The sequence below is a fragment of the Bufo gargarizans genome, chromosome 1 (genome assembly GCF_014858855.1).
Source record: "Bufo gargarizans isolate SCDJY-AF-19 chromosome 1, ASM1485885v1, whole genome shotgun sequence".
Classification (NCBI taxonomy): Eukaryota; Metazoa; Chordata; class Amphibia; order Anura; family Bufonidae; genus Bufo; species Bufo gargarizans.
In genome coordinates, this window is record NC_058080.1 from 13880748 (window position 1) to 13904790 (window position 24043).

The 24043-nt window shown below is 46.6% G+C and overlaps 1 protein-coding gene across 1 annotated transcript; it reads right to left on the reverse strand.

The window, feature by feature from the left end:
• LOC122938854 lies at positions 1–24043 on the reverse strand. Its single transcript, XM_044294702.1, has 9 exons — positions 23882–24043; positions 17311–17676; positions 12446–12574; positions 7831–7935; positions 7049–7117; positions 6193–6249; positions 5610–5702; positions 5018–5119; positions 1–880 (listed from the first exon to the last, which is right to left on the reverse strand). The coding sequence occupies exons 1-9, from the start codon at positions 23916–23918 to the stop codon at positions 783–785; spliced, it is 1056 nt and encodes a 351-aa protein (XP_044150637.1). The 5' UTR covers positions 23919–24043; the 3' UTR covers positions 1–782.

The window sequence follows — 24043 nt, forward strand, 5'->3', positions numbered from 1 at the left end:
AAAAATCACAGTGCCAACATAAGATTTAAGAAATGTTTCGATAACACTTTGCACATGTCCTGTTAAAAATGTAACAGCATGTCGGACCTCCTGGAGAACAGTCCTCCATTTGGAGGACCCATCTCTTTCATTTCTGTAGCTCTTAATTGATAAAAGGTAATACTCCATTTCTCCACTAGGAGTGCTACAGAAGAAATTAACACTTACCAGCAGCTAACAATACCCACAGCATCTCATTCTATGTTCAAGTATTCTGCTCTTCCTTCCAGATTATTCTGGATAATTTGAGGTCAGTTTTCCACAATCAACTGAATAGGAATACCTGACATTCTGACACTTATGAATAGTGTTGAGCGAATCGAAGTCCACAAAGTGGACTTCAATCCAAATTTCAGGATAAATTTGATTTGCCGTAAAGCCGAATTTCCTTAAGCTTCGTGGTAGTGAACCAATTTAACTTGAAATAGTACAAAAAAAGAATCTGCTCCATTTGCTCGGGACGGGCCGGCTGCCACCATCTTGCTTGAAGATCTTGACTTAAATCCTGTGCGCTGTGACGTAAGAACTCATCTTGGGCCATGCGAGATTTCGCTCCAGCTCTGGTAAGTATGTTTTTTGTTTTGTTTTTATCTACTGCTAGTCCTTCAGTACAGATGACAGCCCTTACCCCCAGGTTTTATCATTTTAAGTGAGGTACAATTTGGGTCCACTAGATCTGAGTTGTCCACAGCATGTACATTGGACACCGGTGCTCGGCAGGTGTCAGACAGATCATGGAATCTTCATACCAAGGTTTCGCAGGTCTTTCCAGGGTTATCAGGTGCCGTTTGAACTTCCTTGGAAGGAGCTTGAGTGAATCCATTCCGTTTCGTTTTATAACCTAAAAACATGAAATAAAGTAGAGATGAGAATGTACTGATACACACATGTAAAATCGATAAATCCAGTTGTCGTAAAGGCGTCAGCTTATTAAAAACGGTAGGCAGAGGTTCAGGGAGGGTTGAAAAGGATAACAAAGAAGTGTTACTCACCGATCCCTGCCACTTCCATTCCAGTCCTCACTTGTTGGTCTCTACTTCATGGACAAATCGTAAAAGACACAGAAAATGCCTGCTCAGCCAATCACCGGCCACAATCATGACCCGTCAGTTATTGGCTGAGCAGACATCTCCTGGCATTTCCTCTGTGTTGAGACGGGAAGGAAGTATAGACCAGTAGGACCCAGTAAAAGCTGGAAAAGGAGTGATGGATGTCGGTGATAAGAGTAGTGCATTTTTTATTTTTTATTTTAACCCACTACTTTTTTCCACCTGTACAATTTTTCCAGCTGGACAAATCCTTTAATGGAGTTCATGCAGCCGTGTGTAATCATGCAACTAGTCCCATTTAAAGGACCAGGGATGAGGCATTACATAGAGTAAAGCGTCAGCCCCTTGGCCGATAGCTATTCATGTTAAATCGTGCAAAACCGCACCAGTATTTCAAACCCTATGCATGGAATTTATGTAGAAACCTGTGACATTCAGGAGGATCTTAATGGAAGTTAAAGAGCATTCACTTCTACACTTCTCAATCTACAGGCAGCATATAACAGAGGGGGAGATGCCGAGCTCAGGGATATATTGGTTTCTATTATTTCACTCACTATTTTCATATCAAGAGATGTTAAACTTCTGCAAGGTTTACATTGAAAATCTGTGAGTCCTGCTTCCCCCACTCATTTATTGAAAAAGTCTGTTAGATCTGCTTTTCCAATCCAGAGTTCCAGAGGGCCCAGGCTCTGATACAGTACTGGGCCCTAAAAAACCTGGAGACTAGGGTCTACTTCTTTGATTCAAAACCTATAACACTGTATTTATGATATGAGGTTTGGGCCCTGAGAATAATCTCCTCTGATGGGCCCAAGAGACCCCAATCCAACTCTGTTTGTGAGTCCAGCATTCCTCTCCCAAACATATAGAAAGCCTGTGAGTCCTGCTTCCCCCTCGTTCTCATATAGAAAGCCTGAGAGTCCTGCTTCCCTCTACCTTCTCATAGAGAAAGCTCATGAGTCCTGCTTCTTCCTCCTCTCATACAGAGAGCCTGAAAGTCCTACTTCCCTCTACCTTCTCATAGAGAAAGCTCATGAGTCCTGCTTCTCCCTCCTCTCATACAGAGAGCCTGAGAGTCCTGCTTCCATCTACCTTCTCATAGAGAAAGCCTGAGAGTCCTGCTGTCCATGCACACACATAGAGAAAGCTTTTCAAGCCCTGCTCCCTACCCACTCACTGAAAAAGCATGCGAGTCCTGTTTCCCTCCTCAACCACCAAGCCATACAGAAAGCCTGTGAATTGTGCTTTCCCCTTTCTCCCCCATCCTGTAATACAGAAAGCCAGTGAGCTCTGGGAACCTACGCCCCACTTATTGAAAGCCTTATTGAAAGCCTGTGAGTCCTGCTTTCCCATCCGTTCATTTAAAAAAAGCTTGTGAGTTCTGCTTCCCCAGATCATTCATGGAGAAACCTGTAAGTCCTGCTTTCCCACTCATTCATAGAGAAAGCCCAATGAGTCCTGCTTCCGCCATCAACTTGTAGAAAAACCCTGATAACCATGCTTTTTGCTCCCACTCATTGAAAAAGCATGTGAGTCCTGCTTCCTCCCATCCATTCATAGAGAAAGCCTGTGAGCCATGGTAACCTATACCCTACTTATAAAAAGTCTGTGAGTCCTGCTTTCCCGTCCCTCAAATGGAGAAAACCTGTGAGTCCTGTTTACAACTTAAAGTCATAAAGAGAGCATGAGAGTCCTGCTTCCCCCTCCATCTAATAGAAAAAGCCTGTGAATCCTGTCTCCCCACTCACTCATACAGTAAGTATGTGAGCCCTGGTGTGGCACTGGTGTCCCATGGCCACCACTGCTTTGAGGGTAACAGGTGTTGTGCTCAACAGGTGTTGGCACAACTCATATCGCAGGCACAACTCACGGGGCTGGATTTCTCCGTCCATCATTCACTTCTGGCTGGCTGGCTGGCTGCCACCGATCAAGACCAGTTTTAATGTGACTCTGCCTGACTAATCCTATTCATTGTCCCATTAGTGCTGCTTACTGCCTGGACTCATCCCATCAATTTTTCTGCCGGGACAAAAACATCCAATCATTGACTGCTCATGTGCAAAATCTCTTAAAAAATCCCAGAAATGCCAGCACCAGTCTTCTGGGCAAAATACCAGTTAGGCCAGTTAAATACTGGCCAGAAAGCAACCCTATCTATAGCATATGGCTGGCCATCCCTGGGTATATTAGGCCCTCTCCCCAGTGGGAGGGTCACTGAGCTTAAGTTCTTAGTTTCTAATTTACCAGCAAAAGTGCATGATTCTGTCTGAGTGCACATGTACTGATCTTCTGCCTGTTAAGTGACTTTGATTCTCCGTCGCTTGCCTGACCTCAGACTTGTTTCTTGGATACAATTGCAAACAGGCTGCCCTGTTTCCTGACTACACTTCAGCCTGTTCCCTGACTACAACTATTGCCTGACTCCTTGGTACTTTTCAACATTGTCTCTGACCCTTGTGGGTCAGCCACCAACTACATAGGGACTATCTCAAGAGGTAGCGGCCTGGCAGCTCCCCTGCCAGGGTAATGCCCTTAGAGTCAGCCCAAAGTCAAGCCAATTAGTTGGCACAGTGGGTCCACTCTCACCACCCATTACTCCTGGTAACCCATGACCCACTCATAAAAAAAAACGTCAATCCTGCTGCTCTGGGTGGATGAGGGGAGCAGAACTCACAGGTTCTCTCTATGTATGGCAGGAGAAGCAGGACTTACAGGCTCTCTCTATGAGTGGGCAGGGGAAGCAGGGTTTACAGGTTCTCTCTATGTATGGCAGAAGAATCAGGACTCACAGGCTCTCTCTATGAGTGGGCAGGGTAAGCAGGACTCACAGATTTCCTCTATAAGAGGGCAGAAGAATCAGGACTCACAGGCTCTCTCTATGAGTGGGCAGGGGAAGCAGGACTCAGAGTTTTTCTCTATGAGAGGGCATAAGAATCAGGACTCACAGACTCTATCTATTAGTGGGCAGGGGAAGCAGGACTCACAGGTTTTCTCTATGAGAGGGCAGAAGAAGCAGGACTCACAGGTTTTCTCTATGAGTGGGCAGGGGAAGCAGGACTCACAGGTTTTCTCTATGAGAGGGAAGAAGAAGCAGGACTCACAGGCTTTCTCTATGAGTGGGCAGGGGAAGCAGGACTCACAGGTTTTCTCTATGAGAGGGCAGAAGAAGCAGGACTCACAGGCTCTCTCTATGAGTGGGCAGGGTAAGCAGGACTAACAGCTTTTCTCTATAAGAGGGCAGAATAATCAGGACTCACAGGCTCTCTCTATGAGTGGGCAGGGTAAGCAGGACTCACAGCTTTTCTCTATAAGAGAGCAGAAGAATCAGGACTCACAGGCTCTCTCTATGAGTGGGCAGGGGAAGCAGGACTCAGAGGTTTTCTCTATGAGAGGGCAGAAGAATCAGGACTCACAGGCTTTCTCTATGAGTGGGTAGGGGAAGCAGGACTCAGAGGTTTTCTCTATGAGAGGGCAGAAGAAGCAGGACTCACAGGCTTTCTCTATGAGTGGGCAGGGGAAGCAGGACTCACAGGTTTTCTCTATGATAGGGCAGCAGAAGCAGTACTCACAGGCTCTCTCTATGAGTGGGCAGGGTAAGCATGACTCACAGTTTTTCTCTATAAGAGGGCAGAAGAATCAGGACTCACAGGCTCTCTCTATGAGTGGGCAGGGGAAACAGGACTCAGAGGTTTTCTCTATGAGAGGGCAGAAGAAGCAGGACTCACAGGCTCTCTCTATGAGTGGGCAGGGAAGCAGGACTCACAGGTTTTCTCTATGAGTCGGCAAGGAAAACAAGTCTCTCTATTATATGAATACTTTCCATATAAAATGGCATGGAGCCATCTGAGATTAGCTTTCTGTAACAATAGTCTTCCTGGTCTCACATAGTATTTCTCCGAACTCTCAGCAGTTGGCCATAAACTTACAGTAGCCAATGAAGAAAATTCCAAGATTCAAAAGAAAAGAAATGATGAATGCGATGGCCACATAACCATTATCAGGAGATTGTCCTCTTGAATTGTCATCATCTGAAAATTAACAAAATTTTTGTGGTTAGATATTGGGATTGTTGGGCTCCTCAAAGAAACAACTAATACCCATGAGTGACCAGTCTTCATTAACTTTCTCTTGGTGCAACATATCTCAATATTTATGTCACAAAATGACCAACTTTTAAAATAAAATTATTTCATGATACTCTGTCACGAGATTTCTAACTTGTATGTGTCCATGTGTGGTCACCCAGTGGTTATGGTGTTACTTGTACTCTGTTAAGAGTTTTCATAGCATTTTGCTGCATGTAAGGCAGATGTGGAGACTCCTTCATCTCTAAAACCATTTAGGTGCCATGACCACCATGGTCTTCAACATCTTTGGGGTAATATTGCTGAGGGGTACGGAACCTGTGCCATATGTGTAGAACAATAATACAGTGTGGGGTTAGGTACTATCTTCTCACTACACCAAACTATTGCATCCCACTGCGAGAAGGGGATAGGATTTCCAGAAGACACCTACCGATCTCATAGTATATGATCCCAACACAGACTGTAAACGCGACCTGAAGCAGCAGAATGAAAATGTAGTGAGCGATCTGCTTACATCTGGAGTCTAAAAGGGAGAAAATAAAATGGAAACATTTTATAAAATCCCAATAATATACCATAAATAATACAAATCAATTCAGAGGACTACTCCTCCTCAATGCATATGATGTCCACAAATATAATATTGAGTCATCCTCTTGTGTTAAAGGGGCAGTATACGAAAGTATACATGGTATAAAAAAAATCCTAGTGCTGAGGATAGTGATTGGCTGCAGCTGTCACATGACTGATGTGACATCATCGCTGCAGAATCAGTTGTGACTCTTACAGGAGAGTATATCTCATTTCTTGGCAACATTTCCTGCTCTTACACAGGTTTCTTAAAATCCCAAACTTGCCCTTTTAAGTTATCACATATTCTATTTTGCTTCTGGAAAAGATGAGTGACAACCAATATGGCCGCCACAGTCGTTCTGGCTCCTGTATTGACTTATAATTAGATTGTTTAACCTATTGAGCTGAGCAGCTCACAATCTTTAAAATGTACAACTTACTGCAAAATCTGTCCATGAAGGTGGTGATTTGAGCTCCAACACATTTCTGGAGGCATCCTGCAAAAATGCTGAAATTAGGACTTTTTCTGGTTTTATTACCATTAAAGTAATAATACAACAAAACTGGTCATTATCAGCTGTTAAGGGCACGCGCTCTACTCCCCGACCAAGTCTCCTGGAGCAGGCCATGAAACACTGTAATGTGTAGGCTTACAACTAAGGCCTCATGCACACGACCGTTGTTGTGTTCCGTTCCGCAAAATGGGGTTCCGTTGTTTCGTGATCCGTTTCCATTTTTGTTTCCGTGTGTTTTCCTTTATTTTTGGAGGACCTCCAGACATAAAGGAAAGTAAAAAAAAGTCTAAGTCAGGTTTGCCATGCAAATAGAGGAAAAAAACGGACGCGGATGCACAGATCTTGTGTGCCTCCGCGTTTTTTTGCGGTCCCATTGACTTGAATAGGGCCACAAACTGTGTTGCGCAAAAATAATAGGACAGGTTATATTTTCTTGATGGACTGGAACCACGGATCACGGACGCGGATGGCAAATGGTGCATTAGCCGAGTTTTCCACGGACCCATTGAAAATCAATGGGTCCGCACAAAATTAACGAAAAACGGAGCAACGGACACGGAATAAAACAACGGCCGTGTGCATGAGGCCTAAGGGTTACACAATGAAGTGTTTCCGTATGAGATACATCAGTCAGACAGAACATTACATCCACCTGCCTAATACTGTGAAGATACGACACACACAAACATTAAATGAACTGGATGAAATATACCCGAGCGAAGCCGGGTCCTTCTGCTGGTATATATATATATGTATATATATATATACATGGAAAACTCACCAAAGTATAGCAATATGTCCATGACAAGAATGATGGGAATTAATATCAGGAACCATGAATAGGACCATTCTGTGGAAAGAAAGATTTCCTGTTCACCATCACCGGGTGAAGGGTTGTTACAATACATCAGTGTAGGCAATACTTATATCTTCCTTTTTCTACATTAGTTCCCAGGTTGACACTTTTAACCTACCCGGGGGCATAAATCTCCCCTGTAGGCTGCTGTCTAGGGTGGCTGTATTAAGGGCGGAGTGGGGGTTAATATGCATTATGATGGCAGATTATAAGGAGGGTCTTAGCGTAATTGTCTGGAGCCTCCACCATCTAGTGACCTTCACGGCCTAGATTTTTCCATCAGCATAAAAGTTTAACATTTTTTAGGGAGGAGATGATATTGCCCCGTCCAACAGACACGGCTGTGAATATTGTCCTACCACAAATTTCCAACCACAGCAATCTGCTTTGACCTTTAAATGGACCCTGCAGATAGTGTTCAATTTCCCTGTAGGGCCCCCTCAAAAAATGAAGCATTACACCATCCTCATTGAAATCAAAGGACTGAGTGAGAAATGCCATTGTTCTCCACTTCTGCAAATAGACCCTCCACTATTATTGTAACTTGTGCATGTGGACATATAGCGTATGAAGTCCAGTTTTAGGAGATGTTGTGTGTCCCTGCTCTGCTGGGGTCTGACATTTATCTTATTCTCAGGATATCAAGATATAGGATGGTAGAACTGAGAAAATCCATCCAGCATGTTTCATCTGTAACATACTCTTACCGCTGGAGATCAAGCCTAAGCTGACGACTTGAGATAAGACCATGAAACCGCAAATGATCCCACAAGCGAAATTCACACTGTGCTCCTCCAGCCTCTCGAAGAATCCTGGTAAAATTTAAATACATGTAAAAAATTCTGAAACCTTCTACATACAGATCTGTAGGTTTAATGGTTACATTGGGAGGTGTTGTCCATGGACTGCACACTCTCCTATTCTCCTGCAGTGATTCTGAGGAGCAGAAATCAACGCTTGGAGGTTCATAGTAGACAAAATATGTCTTCCCACCATGAAAACTGACAAAATCCTTACTATGCATCTGCACAAGATGTTTTTTGACGGACTGGTAAACTTACGCTGGGGCGCAGTACCAGCCCCTCATGGATTTTTAGATAAACCAGCAAAAGATAGAAAAAGAGCAAAATGTGCAGGTTATAAAGAACCACATGCTCCACATCTAATAAAATAATACATCTACTGCACTCTATCAGCCGTCTATGGATGAGGTGAATAGGGCTTCACTGTCCATCAGGCGAGATAAGCAACTGGTACTCCACCGTTACTGCAAAAGTGCTGGTGAAGGTGGCAATTTGGTCTTCAGCCCAACACTCGTGTACAGCCCTGCACATATCTGTGCTGTGAGGTCTATGATAATGAGGTCTATATGAGTGCTGGTGATAGTACACATGTCCACATCTATATGAGTGCTGGTGACGGTACACCTGTCCCCATCTATATGAGTGCTGGTGACGGTACACCTGTCCCCATCTATATGAGTGCTGGTGACGGTACACCTGTCCCCATCTATATGAGTGCTGGTGATGGTACACCTGTTCCTGATTGTCTATATGAGTGATGGTGATGGTACACCTGTCCCCATCAATATGAGTGATGGTACACCTGTCCCCATCAATATGAGTGCTGGTGATGGTACACCTGTCCCCATCAATATGAGTGCTGGTGATGGTACACCTGTCCCCATCTATATGAATGCTGGCGATGGTACACCTGTCCCCATCAATATGAGTGCTGGTGATGGTACACCTGTCCCCATCTATATGAGTGCTGGTGACGGTACACCTGTCCCCATCTATATGAGTGCTGGTGATGGTACACCTGTCCCCATCTATATGAGTGCTGGTGATGGTACACCTGTCCCCATCTTTAAGAGTGCTGGTGACGGTACACCTGTCTCCATCTAGATGAGTGTTGGTGATGGTACACCTGTCTCCATCTATATGAGTGCTGGTGACGGTACACCTGTCCCCATCTGTATGAGTGCTGGTGACGGTACACCTGTCTCCATCTATATGAGTGTTGGTGATGGTACACCTGTCCCCATCTGTATGAGTGCTGGTGACGGTACACCTGTCCTCGTCTTAATGAGTGCTGGTGACGGTACACCTGTCCCCATCTATATGAGTGCTGGTGACGGTACACCTGTCCCCATCTATATGAGTGCTGGTGATGGTACACCTGTCCCCATCTATATGAGTGCTGGTGACGGTACACCTGTCCCTATCTATATGACTGCTGGTGACGGTACACCTGTCCCCATCTATATGAGTGCTGGTGACGGTACACCTGTCCCCATCTATATGAGTGATGGTGACGGTACACCTGTCCCCATCTATATGAGTGCTGGTGATGGTACACCTGTCCCCATCTATATGAGTGCTGGTGATGGTACACCTGTCCCCATCTATATGAGTGCTGGTGATGGTACACCTGTCCCTGATTGTCTGTATGAGTGCTGGTGATGGTACACCTGTCCCCGATTGTCTGTATGAGTGCTGGTGATGGTACACCTGTACCCGATTGTCTGTATGAGTGCTGGTGATGGTACACCTGTCCCCGATTGTCTGTATGAGTGCTGGTGATGGTACACCTGTCCCTGATTGTCTATATGAGTGTTGGTGATCGTACACCTGTCCCCGATTGTTTGTATGAGTGCTGGTGATGGTACACCTGTCCTCCATTGTCTATATGAGTGCTGGTGATGGTACACCTGTCCCCGATTGTCTGTATGAGTTCTGGTGAAGGTACACCTGTCCCTGATTGTTTGTATAAGTTCTGGTGATGGTACACCAGTCCCCGATTGTCTATATGAGTGTTGGTGATGGTACACCTGTCCCCGATTGTCTGTATGAGTGCTGGTGATGGTACACCTGTCCCTGATTGTCTATATGAGTGTTGGTGATGGTACACCTGTCCCCGATTGTCTGTATGAGTGCTGGTGATGGTACACCTGTCCCTGATTGTTTGTATGAGTGCTGGTGATTGTACACCTGTCCCTGATTGTCTGTATGAGTGCTGGTGATGGTACACCTGTCCTCCATTGTCTATATGAGTTCTGGTGATGGTACACCTGTCCCTGATTGTCTGTATGAGTGCTGGTGATGCTAAACCTGTCCGCGATTGTCTATATGAGTGCTGGTGATGGTGCACCTGTCCCCGATTGTTTATATGAGTGCTGGTGATGGTACACCTGTCCCCAATTGTCTATATGAGTGCTGGTAATGGTACACCTGTCCCCGATTGTCTACAGGAGTGCTGGTGATGGTACACCTGCCCCCGATTGTCTGTATGAGTGCTGGTGAAGGTACACCTGTCCCCAATTGTCTGTCTGAGTGCTGGTGATGGTACACCTGTCCCCGATTGTCTGTATGAGTGCTGGTGAAGGTACACCTGTCCCCGATTGTCTGTATGAGTGCTGGTGATGGTACACCTGTCCCCGATTGTCTGTATGAGTGCTGGTGATGGTAAACCTGTCCCCGATTGTCTGTATGAGTGCTGGTGATGGTACACCTGTCCCCGATTGTTTGTATGAGTGCTGGTGAAGGTACACCAGTCCCCGATTGTCTGTATGAGTGCTGGTGATGGTACACCTGTCCCCGATTGTCTGTATGAGTGCTGGTGATGGTACACCTGTCCTCCATTGTCTATATGAGTGCTGGTGATGGTACACCTGTCCCTGATTGTCTATATGAGTGTTGGTGATGGTACACCTGTCCCCGATTGTCTGTATGAGTTCTGGTGATGGTACACCTGTCCCTGATTGTCTGTATGAGTGCTGGTGATGGTAAACCTGTCCGCGATTGTCTATATGAGTGCTGGTGATGGTACACCTGCCCCCGATTGTCTGTATGAGTGCTGGTGAAGGTACACCTGTCCCCAATTGTCTGTCTGAGTGCTGGTGATGGTACACCTGTCCCCGATTGTCTGTATGAGTGCTGGTGATGGTACACCTGTCCCTGATTGTCTGTATGAGTGCTGGTGATGGTAAACCTGTCCCCGATTGTCTGTATGAGTGCTGGTGATGGTACACCTGTCCCCGATTGTCTGTATGAGTGCTGGTGAAGGTACACCAGTCCCCGATTGTCTGTATGAGTGCTGGTGATGGTACACCTGTCCCCGATTGTCTGTATGAGTGCTGGTGAAGGTACACCTGTCCCCGATTGTCTGTATTAGTGCTGGTGATGGTACACCTGTCCTCGATTGTCTGTATGAGTGCTGGTGATGGTACACCTGTCCCTGATTGTCTGTATGAGTGCTGGTGATGGTAAACCTGTCCCCGATTGTCTTTATGAGTGCTGGTGATGGTACACCTGTCCCCGATTGTCTGTATGAGTGCTGGTGAAGGTACACCAGTCCCTGATTGTCTGTATGAGTGCTGGTGATGGTACACCTGTCCCCGATTGTCTGTATGAGTGCTGGTGAAGGTACACCTGTCCCCGATTGTCTGTATTAGTGCTGGTGATGGTACACCTGTCCTCGATTGTCTATATGAGTGCTGGTGATGGTACACCTGTCCCTGATTGTCTGTATGAGTGCTGGTGATGGTAAACCTGTCCCCGATTGTCTTTATGAGTGCTGGTGATGGTACACCTGTCCCCGATTGTCTGTATGAGTGCTGGTGAAGGTACACCAGTCCCTGATTGTCTGTATGAGTGCTGGTGATGGTACACCTGTCCCCGATTGTCTGTATGAGTGCTGGTGAAGGTACACCTGTCCCCGATTGTCTGTATTAGTGCTGGTGATGGTACACCTGTCCTCGATTGTCTATATGAGTGCTGGTGACAGTACACCTGTCCCCGGTTGTCTTTATAAATGTTGGTGACCTCATGCTTGTCCCATACCATCCCTATCAGTTTTTACAAATCTTTTGTTCAGACATAAAAAGAACTTACAAAAATGAGCACTGCTGGGGATGAGGCATTTCTCCATGTAGTGCAACACACCACCCCTCATCCCATCGCAGGAGTGGACTAATGGCATCACTTAATTACCATAAATCATGTGACCAGTTACAAAAAATAACCTCAGAGCACATCTGTATCAGAGGGTACCTTTCCTTTATCATGCCCTGTGAATAGGATTCACAACTATGCAGTATTAGTGCCCAACATGGATGGGTTGTGTAGTTGCACCTTTTTACTAATTACCAGCTATGGACACAGGACCTTCCACCTCTCCAAATCCCTTCAGAATGATTGCAAGAACCGGTGAAGAGGAAGGATGTGCCAGTCCTGGAACCATCTCCTAGTGTTTGACATTAGACTTTCTCTTTTTCTACAGCCCACCTTCTCACTCACATTCTGTATACCCGTTACTCACGTTTTAATATCAGTATTAGAAGCACAAAAGTGAATATGGCGTTAACCACAGAGTTCAGCGAAAAGCAGAAGGAGACAAAGCCGAGAAGTCTTCTAGTAGAAACCTGGCACTCGTTATGATTGGTGGGTTCTGAAACAAAGCAGACATATGCTGATATAAAGCAAAGTCTAAGATCATAGCTAACCTCCAACCTCAGGTGTGAACAGGGCGTCATTAAGGGCGATAGACACCATGAATAAAGTTACTTGAGGTTCAGCTTTAGGCTCTCAGTACAGGTCTGAGGGAACTTCTTCAGGATGACCATATGTTAGGATGTTGATTACAGTTCCTGTGTAGGGTGTTTGTGGTGAACTATGGTAGTAGCTCATGGTGGTGGGGGTCAATCCAGGCTGGCATTGCATTGCTTTGTTTATTACCCCGTTGGCCATGATGAAAATCATCACCAAAAGCATACCTTAGCAGGATAGTCCTGTATCTACATGAGAAACTGAATTATTTCATGCCACAAGATACTGATTTTGTATTTCTTTGGGCCAGAGTAGTCTCTAAACCAATAGTTCCAGCCGTGGTCTATAGTCAAGGTGACCTAACTCACTGTGCCAAGACCTGTTGAAGGTTGCATTACAGAGGCAAAAACACATTGCCTTATTGCAATCATTTTCTGGACTTTTTCCACTTGAAAAGTTGCCACGCGTCTTTTATTTTCCTTGCAATTCCTGCAATTAGCTAAGCAACTGGAGAATCCATGTCAAAGGGCACTGTTTATGAACCACTAGGCTTGAAGCTCACTGTTTCCTAGGGACATTTGGTTTCATGGAGATCTGGCCTTGAAAACAACAACTCCTATGGTCCTAAACTGTGCCCCTAAAAAGAAAAACACCAGTGACCTGTCCATGGGCGCATTGCTGCTCTGTTCACTGCCGGACTGGCTAGCGGCCTGTCACAGCCCTCAGCGGTACAGCGGCTTGAAGGATAAGTCACAGTCCTGGCAGGACCAGGAAGCGGCTTGGGTTGACGGCTGCAGCAAATCACAGGCCTCAGCGATTAGCAGTGATATACTGTCCAAGCTGATGTGACCACTGAGGCCTGTGACTGACCACAATGGCCGTGGGACCAAGCCGTGGACAGGAGAGCACAGGATTAGATACAGGACTCTGCAGACAGTGTCACACAGGAGGGGATTAGATACACAGCTCAGCAGACAGTATCACACAGGATGGGATTAGATACACCGCTCAGCAGACAGTATCACACAGGATAGGATTAGATACACCGCTCAGCAGACAGTATCACACAGGATAGGATTAGATACACAGCTCAGCAGACTGTATCACACAGGATAGGATTAGATACACCGCTCAGCAGACAGTATCACACAGGATAGGATTAGATACACAGCTCAGCAGACAGTATCACACAGGATAGGATTAGATACACAGCTCAGCCGACAGTATCACACAGGATAGGATTAGATACATAGCTCAGCAGGCAGTATCACACAGGGTAGGATTAGATACACAGCTCAGCAGACAGTATCACACAGGGTAGGATTAGATACACAGCTCAGCAGACAGTATCACAGGATAGGATTAGATACACAGCTCAGCAGACAGTATCGCACAGGAAAGGATTAGATACACAGCTCAGCAGACAGTATCACACAGGATAGGATTAGATACACAGCTCAGCAGACAGTATCACACAGGATAGGATTAGATACACAGCTCAGCAGACCGTATCACACAGGATAGGATTAGATACACAGCTCAGCAGACAGTATCACACAGGATAGGATTAGATACACACGCTCAGCAGACAGTATCACACGAGGATAGGATTAGATACCAGCTCAGCAGACAGTATCACACAGGATAGGATTAGATACACAGCTCAGCAGACAGTATCACACAGGATAGGATTAGATACACCGCTCAGCAGACAGTATCACACAGGATAGGATTAGATACACAGCTCAGCAGACAGTATCACACAGGATAGGATTAGATACACAGCTCAGCAGACAGTATCACACAGGATAGGATTAGATAACAGCTCAGCAGACAGTATCACACAGGGATAGGATTAGCTACACAGCTCAGCAGACAGTATCACACAGGATAGGATTAGATACACAGCTCAGCAGACAGTATCACACAGGATAGGATTAGATACACAGCTCAGCCAGACAGTATCACCACAGGATAGGATTAGATACACAGCTCAGCAGACAGTATCACACGGATAGGATTAGATACCAGCTCAGCAGCTCAGCAGACAGTATCACACAGGATAGGATTAGATACACAGCTCAGCAGACAGTATCACACAGGATAGGATTAGATACACAGCTCAGCAGACAGTATCACACAGGATAGGATTAGATACACAGCTCAGCAGACAGTATCACACAGGATAGGATTAGATACACAGCTCAGCAGACAGTATCACACAGGATAGGATTAGATACACAGCTCAGCAGACAGTATCACACAGGATAGGATTAGATACACAGCTCAGCAGACAGTATCACACAGGATAGGATTAGATACACAGCTCAGCAGACAGTATCACACAGGATAGGATTAGATACACAGCTCAGCAGACAGTATCACACAGGATAGGATTAGATACACAGCTCAGCAGACAGTATCACACAGGATAGGATTAGATACACAGCTCAGCAGACAGTATCACACAGGATAGGATTAGATACACAGCTCAGCAGACAGTATCACACAGGATAGGATTAGATACACAGCTCAGCAGACAGTATCACACAGGATAGGATTAGATACACAGCTCAGCAGCAAAGGGTAATACAAGCTATCACACAGGATAGGATTAGATACACAGCTCAGCAGACAGTATCACACAGGATAGGATTAGATACACAGCTCAGCAGACAGTATCACACAGGATAGGATTAGATACACAGCTCAGCAGACAGTATCACACAGGATAGGATTAGATACACAGCTCAGCAGACAGTATCACACAGGATAGGATTAGATACACAGCTCAGCAGACAGTATCACACAGGATAGGATTAGATACACAGCTCAGCAGACAGTATCACACAGGATAGGATTAGATACACAGCTCAGCAGACAGTATCACACAGGATAGGATTAGATACACAGCTCAGCAGACAGTATCACACAGGATAGGATTAGATACACAGCTCAGCAGACAGTATCACAGGATAGATTAGATACACAGCTCAGCGACAGTATCACCGGAGGATTAGATACACAGCTCAGCAGACAGTATCACACAGGATAGGATTAGATACACAGCTCAGCAGACAGTATCACACAGGATAGGATTAGATACACAGCTCAGCAGACAGTATCACACAGGATAGGATTAGATACACAGCTCAGCAGACAGTATCACACAGGATAGGATTAGATACACAGCTCAGCAGACAGTATCACACAGGATAGGATTAGATACACAGCTCAGCAGACAGTATCACACAGGATAGGATTAGATACACAGCTCAGCAGACAGTATCACACAGGATAGGATTAGATACACAGCTCGCAGACAGTATCACACAGGATAGGATTAGATACACAGCTCAGCAGACAGTATCACACAGGATAGGATTAGATACACAGCTCAGCAGACAGTATCACACAGGATAGGATTAGATACACAGCTCAGCAGACAGTATCACACAGGATAGGATTAGATACACAGCTCAGCAGACAGTATCACACAGGATAGGATTAGATACACAGCTCAGCAGACAGTATCACACAGGATAGGATTAGATACACAGCTCAGCAGACAGTATCACACAGGATAGGATTAGATACACAGCTCAGCAGACAGTATCACACAGGATAGGATTAGATACACAGCTCAGCAGACAGTATCACACAGGATAGGATTAGATACACAGCCTCAGCAGACAGTATCACACAGGATAGGATTAGATACACAGCTCAGCAGACAGTATCACACAGGATAGGATTAGATACACAGCTCAGCAGACAGTATCACACAGGATAGGATTAGATACACAGCTCAGCAGACAGTATCACACAGGATAGGATTAGATACACAGCTCAGCAGACAGTATCACACAGGATAGGATTAGATACACCAGCTCAGCAGACAGTATCACACAGGATAGGATTAGATACACAGCTCAGCAGACAGTATCACACAGGATAGGATTAGATACACAGCTCAGCAGACAGTATCACACAGGATAGGATTAGATACACAGCTCAGCAGACAGTATCACACAGGATAGGATTAGATACACAGCTCAGCAGACAGTATCAACACAGGATAGGATTAGATACACAGCTCAGCAGACAGTATCACACAGGATAGGATTAGATACACAGCTCAGCAGACAGTATCACACAGGATAGGATTAGATACACAGCTCAGCAGACAGTATTACACAGGACAGGATTAGATACACAGCTCAGCAGACAGTATCACACATGATAGGATTAGATACACAGCTCAGCAGACAGTATCACACAGGATAGGATTAGATACACAGCTCAGCAGACAGTATCACACAGGATAGGATTAGATACACAGCTCAGCAGACAGTATCACACAGGAGAGGATTAGATACACAGCTCAGCAGACAGTATCACACAGGATAGGATTAGATACACAGCTCAGCAGACAGTATCACACAGGGTAGGATTAGATACACAGCTCAGCAGGCAGTATCACACAGGATAGGATTAGATACACAGCTCAGCAGACAGTATCACACAGGATAGGATTAGATACACAGCTCAGCAGACAGTATCACACAGGATAGGATTAGATACACAGCTCGGCAGACTGTATCACACAGGATAGGATTAGATACACTGATGTGTTACCGCTGAGTGTGAGGAGCGGTGGAGCGGTGGTTGTGGAGTCTCCGGGGTTCATGGTGACGGTGTAGTTGATGTAATGTGGTCCGGATTTGGTGTCTATGCCGAACTGGAAGTAGACTTGGAATTTGGTGCCGTCCGCCTCAGTCAGGTCAGTCAGGGTCACTGTGCAGGTCGTCTCGTTGTACTTCAGACGACCATTATAACTTCTCAGTCCTTTCCATCCTACATGATACGTCCCGATCTTCTCTTTTTCAGAGTAAATGTCAAAGGGATACCTGTGGTTGGTGCGGCAGGCGTCCTCCACCTGGAAGAGAAGGTCGGAGCCCAACCGCCCGGGTACATCGATGACGTCCCCTGAGGTAATGACACCTGAGGGGGCCAAATACAAAAAGAAAGCATTACAGGGAGGCCTTTGTAAAGTGAGAATATGAAGATTTATCCTGTCAGGTGCAGATCCTACAAGTGGCCAGCAGGTGGAGCTTTACCGTGAAGAGTATAAATACAAGAAACAGACCTGGATCGCACATCCTCAATGCTAAGCTTTTATCTAACTGCTTCTCAGCGTAATTTATCATATACCGACCCCTCTGCTGCATGCTATACATGAGGCGTTAGTGTGCAATTTGGTCAAGAGCTTTACCGTGAAGCGCTCTCTGTCCTCTGCAGTCTAAGACGTATAGATTGGAGCGCTCTCTACTATCTGATGTGGCACGGAATCATTCAGTACATGATCACACTCAGATCATTTATTCTAAAATTAACAAAAAAGAGATAATCAATATAAAAATAATATAGGGCTACTGTCACACTAGCGTTTTTTGCGGATCCGTCATGGATCTGCAAAAACGCTTCCGTTACAACAATACAACGGCATGCATCCGTCATGAACGGATCAGGTTGCGTTATGTCTTCTATATCCAAGACGGATCCGTCATGAACAACATTGAAAGTCAATGAGGGACGGATCCGTTTTCTGTTGTGTCAGAGAAAATGGATCCGCCCCCGTTGACTTACAATCTGTGCCAGGACGGGATCTGTTTGGCTCCGCATTTGGTGTCCGACCTCCAGAGCGGAATGGTGACTGAACGGAGGCAAACTGAGGCATTCTGAGCGGATCCTTATCCATTCAGAATGCATTGGGGCTAAACTGATCCGTTCTGGACGGCTGAGCCCTGAACGGATCTTATAAACGGAAAGCCAATGCGCCAGTGTGAAAGTTGACGTAAATACATATACAAGTAATACATAGAACGTGGAGTCTATCTAACTGCTACAGAGCAATCCATCGAGCAGGCTTGTCACACTGAATAGAGAAATCAGTATAACAATGTTGTCACACTGATTAATAAAAAAAGAATACGTTTTTTTAGGTTCAGCGGCCATTCCAGTACAGCTCCGCCCCGCTGCCAGAGGCGGTCTACAGCGACAAGGTAATGTAAACCTCCGCCCCGCTGCCAGAGGCGGTCTACAGCGACAGGGTAATGTAAACCTCCGCCCCGGCGCCAGAGACGGTCTACAGCGACAAGGTATTGTAAACCTCCGCCCCGACGCCAGAGGCAGTCTACAGCGACAAGGTAATGTAAACCTCCGCCCCGGCACTAGAGGCGGTCTACAGCGACAAGGTAATGTAAACCTCCACCCCGACGCCAGAGGCAGTCTATAGCGACAAGGTAATGTAAACCTCCGCCCCAACGCCAGAGGCGATCTACAGCGACAAGGTAATGTAAACCTCCGCCACGGCGCCAGAGGCAGTCTAAAGCGACAAGGTAATGTAAACCTCAGCCCCGGCGCCAGAGGTGGTCTACAGCGACAAGGTAATGTAAACCTCCGCCCCGGCGCCAGAGACGGTCTACAGCGACAAGGTATTGTAAACCTCTGCCCCGACGCCAGAGGCGGTCTACAGCGACAAGGTAATGTAAACCTCCGCCCCGACGCCAGAGGCGGTCTACAGCGACAAGGTAATGTAAACCTCCGCCCCGGCGCCAGAGGCGGTCTACAGCGACAAGGTAATTTAAACCTCCGCCCCGGCGCCAGAGGTGGTCTACAGCGACAAGGTAATGTAAACCTCCGCCCCGCCGCCAGAGACGGTCTACAGCGACAAGGTATTGTAAACCTCCGCCCCGACGCCAGAGGCGGTCTACAGCGACAAGGTAATGTAAACCTCCGCCCCGGCGCCAGAGGTGGTCTTCAGCGACAAGGTAATGTAAACCTCCGCCCCAGCGCCAGAGGCGGTCTACAGTGACAAAGTAATGTAAACCTCTGCCCCGGAGCCAGAGGCGGTCTACAGCGACAAGGTAATGTAAACCTCCGCCCCGGCGCCAGAGGCGGTCTACAGCGACAAGGTAATGTAAACCTCCGCCCCGGCGCCAGAGGCGGTCTACAGCGACAAAGTAATGTAAACCTCCGTCCCGGCGCCAGAGGCGGTCTACAGCGACAAGGTAATGTAAACCTCCGCCCCGGCGCCAGAGGTGGTCTACAGCGACAAGGTAATGTAAACCTCCGCCCCGGCGCCAGAGACGGTCTACAGCGACAAGGTATTGTAAACCTCCGCCCCGACGCCAGAGGCGGTCTACAGCGACAAGGTAATGTAAACCTCCGCCCCAGCGCCAGAGGCGGTCTACAGCGACAAGGTAAGGTAAACCTCCGCCCTGGCGCCAGAGGTGGTCTACAGCGACAAGGTAATGTAAACCTCCGCCCCGGCGCCAGAGGTGGTCTACAGTGACAAAGTAATGTAAACCTCCGCCCCGGCGCCAGAGGCGGTCTACAGCCACAAGGTAATGTAAACCTCCGCCCCAGCGCCAGAGGCGGTCTACAGCGACAAGGTAATGTAAACCTCCGCCCCGGCGCCAGAGGCCGTCTACAGTGACAAGGTAATGTAAACCTCCACCCTGGCGCCAGAAGCGATCTACAGCGACAAGGTAATGTAAACCTCCGCCCCGGCACCAGAGGCGGTCTACAGCGACAAGATAATGTAAACCTCCGCCCTGGCGCCAGAGGCGGTCTACAGCGACAAGGTAATGTAAACTGTCTGTGTGTTACAACCACTGCACAAAGATCAATGTTGCTTTTATGAACATTTGCTACAAATATATAAACCGGACTATGGTATTGACTATAGTATCGATACATGAACTAGCGGAACTATGAACGCCAGAAAGGTGTCATAAACGCTAAACTGGACATCGACTCACAGAGGAGGCATCAGCTCTGTCTGACACATGGTATATATAACAGTGGGACTATAAACTCTATAACAGGTGCCATCAGTACGATATTGGGCATTTATTCACCTCTATTAACCCTTGCAGCGTCTTGCTCATTAAATATCTAAACATTCTATAATTCTGATATCATTATATTTTTGTCTACAATGCTGTATGAGCAATCATGGACTTTTTTTGGTTAAGGAATACGTCCTAGATGTTCACCTTCACTATTGACTGCGGAGCTGCAGATCCTATGCCAATGGCCATCATCTATTAATCAGTGTGACAAGCCTGCTCGATGGATTGCTCTGGTATTTAGATAGACTCCACATTCTAAGTATTACTTTTATATAGTTTTAAGATTTATATTGGTTTTAGAATAAATGATCATGTACTGAATGATTCTTTGCCACCTCAGATAATAGAGAGCCTCTTATAATTATTGCTCTTATAGTGACAGTCGGTGTGTGGTGGACACTGCACCTCTACTATAGACGGGGGCGGCGGAGACACTGGGACAAACTGTATTAGGTCTCTACATTCAGCTGCTCCCCGCCCCCTGCTGTGACTGACAGATGTATCATCCAACCAGATCTCTACTGTCACTAAAAGGGGCAGGGCTATGAAGAAGCTCCACCTCCAGTGCAGTATCTGTATCTAATCCTATCCTGTGTGATACAGTCTGCTGAGCTGTGTATCTAATCCTATCCTGTGTGATACTGTCTGCAGAGCTGTGTATCTAATCCTCTCCTGTGTGATACAGTCTGCTGAGCTGTGTATCTAATCCTATCCTGTGTGATACTGTCTGCTGAGCTGTGTATCTAATCCTGTCCTGTGTGATACTGTCTGCTGAGCTGTGTATCTAATCCTATCCTGTGTGATACTGTCTGCTGAGCTGTGTATCTAATCCTGTCCTGTGTGATACTGTCTGCTGAGCTGTGTATCTAATCCTATCCTGTGTGATACTGCCTGCTGAGCTGTGTATCTAATCCTATCCTGTGTGATACTGCCTGCTGAGCTGTGTATCTAATCCTATCCTATGTGATACTGTCTGCTGAGCTGTGTATCTAATCCTATCCTGTGTGATACTGTCTGCTGAGCCGTGTATCTAATCCTATCCTGTGTGATACTGTCTGCTGAGATGTGTATCTAATCCTATCCTGTGTGATACTGTCTGCTGAGCTGTGTATCTAATCCTATCCTGTGTGATACTGTCTGCTGGGCTGTGTATCTAATCCCATCCTGTGTGATACTGTCTGCTGAGCTGTGTATCTAATCCTATCCAGTGTGATACTGTCTGCTGAGCTGTGTATCTAATCCTATCCTGTGTGATACTGTCTGCTGAGCTGTGTATCTAATCCTATCCTGTGTGATACTGTCTGCTGAGCTGTGTATCTAATCCTCTCCTGTGTGATACTGTCTGCTGAGCTGTGTATCTAATTCTATCCTGTGTGATACTGTCTGCTGAGCTGTGTATCTAATCCTATCCTGTGTGATACTGTCTGCTGAGCTGTGTATCTAATCCTATCCTGTGTGATACTGTCTGCTGAGCTGTGTATCTAATCCTATCCTGTGTGATACTGTCTGCTGAGCTGTGTATCTAATCCTATCCTGTGTGATACCGTCTGCTGAGCTGTGTATCTAATCCTCTCCTGTATGATACTGCTGCTGGTAGGGACTGTGGGGAATCAGGAAGTGTGTAGTGAGTATCTTGTGTTTGTCGTGTGCAAAAATCTAAAAGTCAACGGAAGTAAGTGTGAAGGTCCTGGGAGCGGCTGCTGGTCGGACGTTTCTGGACATTTACCCTGCCCTGTGATATATACCGGGTCTGGATTTGTACTGGGTCTGGATTTGTACTGGGTCTGGATTTGTACTGGGTCTGGATTTGTACCAGGTCTGGATTTGTACCGGGTCTGGATTTGCACCTGGTCTGTTGATATATACCGGGTCTGGATTTGTACCGGGTCTGGATTTGTACCGGGGTCTGGATTTGTACCGGGTCTGGATTTGTACCGGGTCTGGATTTGTACCGGGTCTGGACTTACAATGTTGGACAGAAGTGCGAGAGTGACCTCCGGACTGACCCGTCTTCTGCTCTACATGAGGAGGATCCTGCTTGCACAGGACCTTTCCCTCACCTGTCAGGTAGGTCGCTGCGGATTTATCGTGTTTCAGTGAGTCCGGAGATCGTGAGACTATTTTATTGTACACTGATCATTTATTTTGCTATTACTTTACTTAAGTTTTTTTTTTTTTTCTAAAGTGCATTTCCACCCTGCGTCAGTCAGTGTTATTGCAGCAGGTGGACACCAGGTGGCGGTACTGCTTGGGAGGTTTTTTTCCATGCAGCACAGTTACTCCAGGAGTAACGCTCTGCAGGTACCGCAGTGGTCCTGAACTATGTTGAGAAGCTCTAAGATAATGGCGTCGCTCACCTGACAGGGTAAGGTCCCCCGTGTTGAACGGGAGGCTGTGCCTATATGTTAAGGAATTGTCCTTATAGCAATTTTCTACAATGTGTCTAAGAAAGGAGCGTCGTCAGTGTATACCGGCTGCAGTAAACGGTGCCGACAGGTTGATGTGATGACGCCGCTGAGCGGCTCTTTAAACTTATATTAGACGGTTCCTCAACACTCAATTTCCTAAAATGAGCAATAAACGTATATATACACGAGAAGCGATCTCCAGGCAAGTCTGGACATGTGGCCTGCCACCATCATCATCATCAGCCACAAACAAGTATCATTGTAGAGCTGAGTTTGTCATTTAGCTGTTTTCTTTGTAATGGCTGCACTATAAGAGGGTGATGAAGCAGGGGCTGCACTATAAGAGGGTGATGAAGCAGGGGCTGCACTATAAGAGGGTGATGAAGCAGGGGTTGCACTATAAGAGGGGGAAGAAACAGGGGCTGCACTATAAGAGGGTGATGAAGCAGGGGCTGCACTATAAGAGGGTGATGAAGCAGGGGCTGCACTATAAGAGGGTGATGAAGCAGGGGCTGCACTATAAGAGGGTGATGAAGCAGGGGCTGCACTATAAGAGGGTGATGAAGCAGGGGCTGCACTATAAGAGGGTGATGAAGCAGGGGCTGCACTATAAGAGGGTGATGAAGCAGGGGCTGCACTATAAGAGGGTGATGAAGCAGGGGCTGCAGTATAAGAGGGTGATGAAGCAGGGGCTGCACTATAAGAGGGGGGAGAAGCAGGGGCTGCACTATAAGAGGGGGGAGAAGCAGGGGCTGCACTATAAGAGGGTGATGAAGCAGGGGCTGCACTATAAGAGGGGGGAGAAGCAGGGGCTGCACTATAAGAGGGTGATGAAGCAGGGGCTGCACTATAAGAGGGGGGAGAAGCAGGGGCTGCACTCACCTATCATGCCAGTGAGCAGGAACAGTTTCAGCAGCATCTTCTCTCTCCAAAAGCTCCAATCACTGTCATGCTGCTCGTGCCGGCTTTATGTAGGCTCATCCCCAGTCACGTGGGTGCTCATTGATTGGCAGAAATGGTCACGTGTTCTTCGTGCTGGAATTC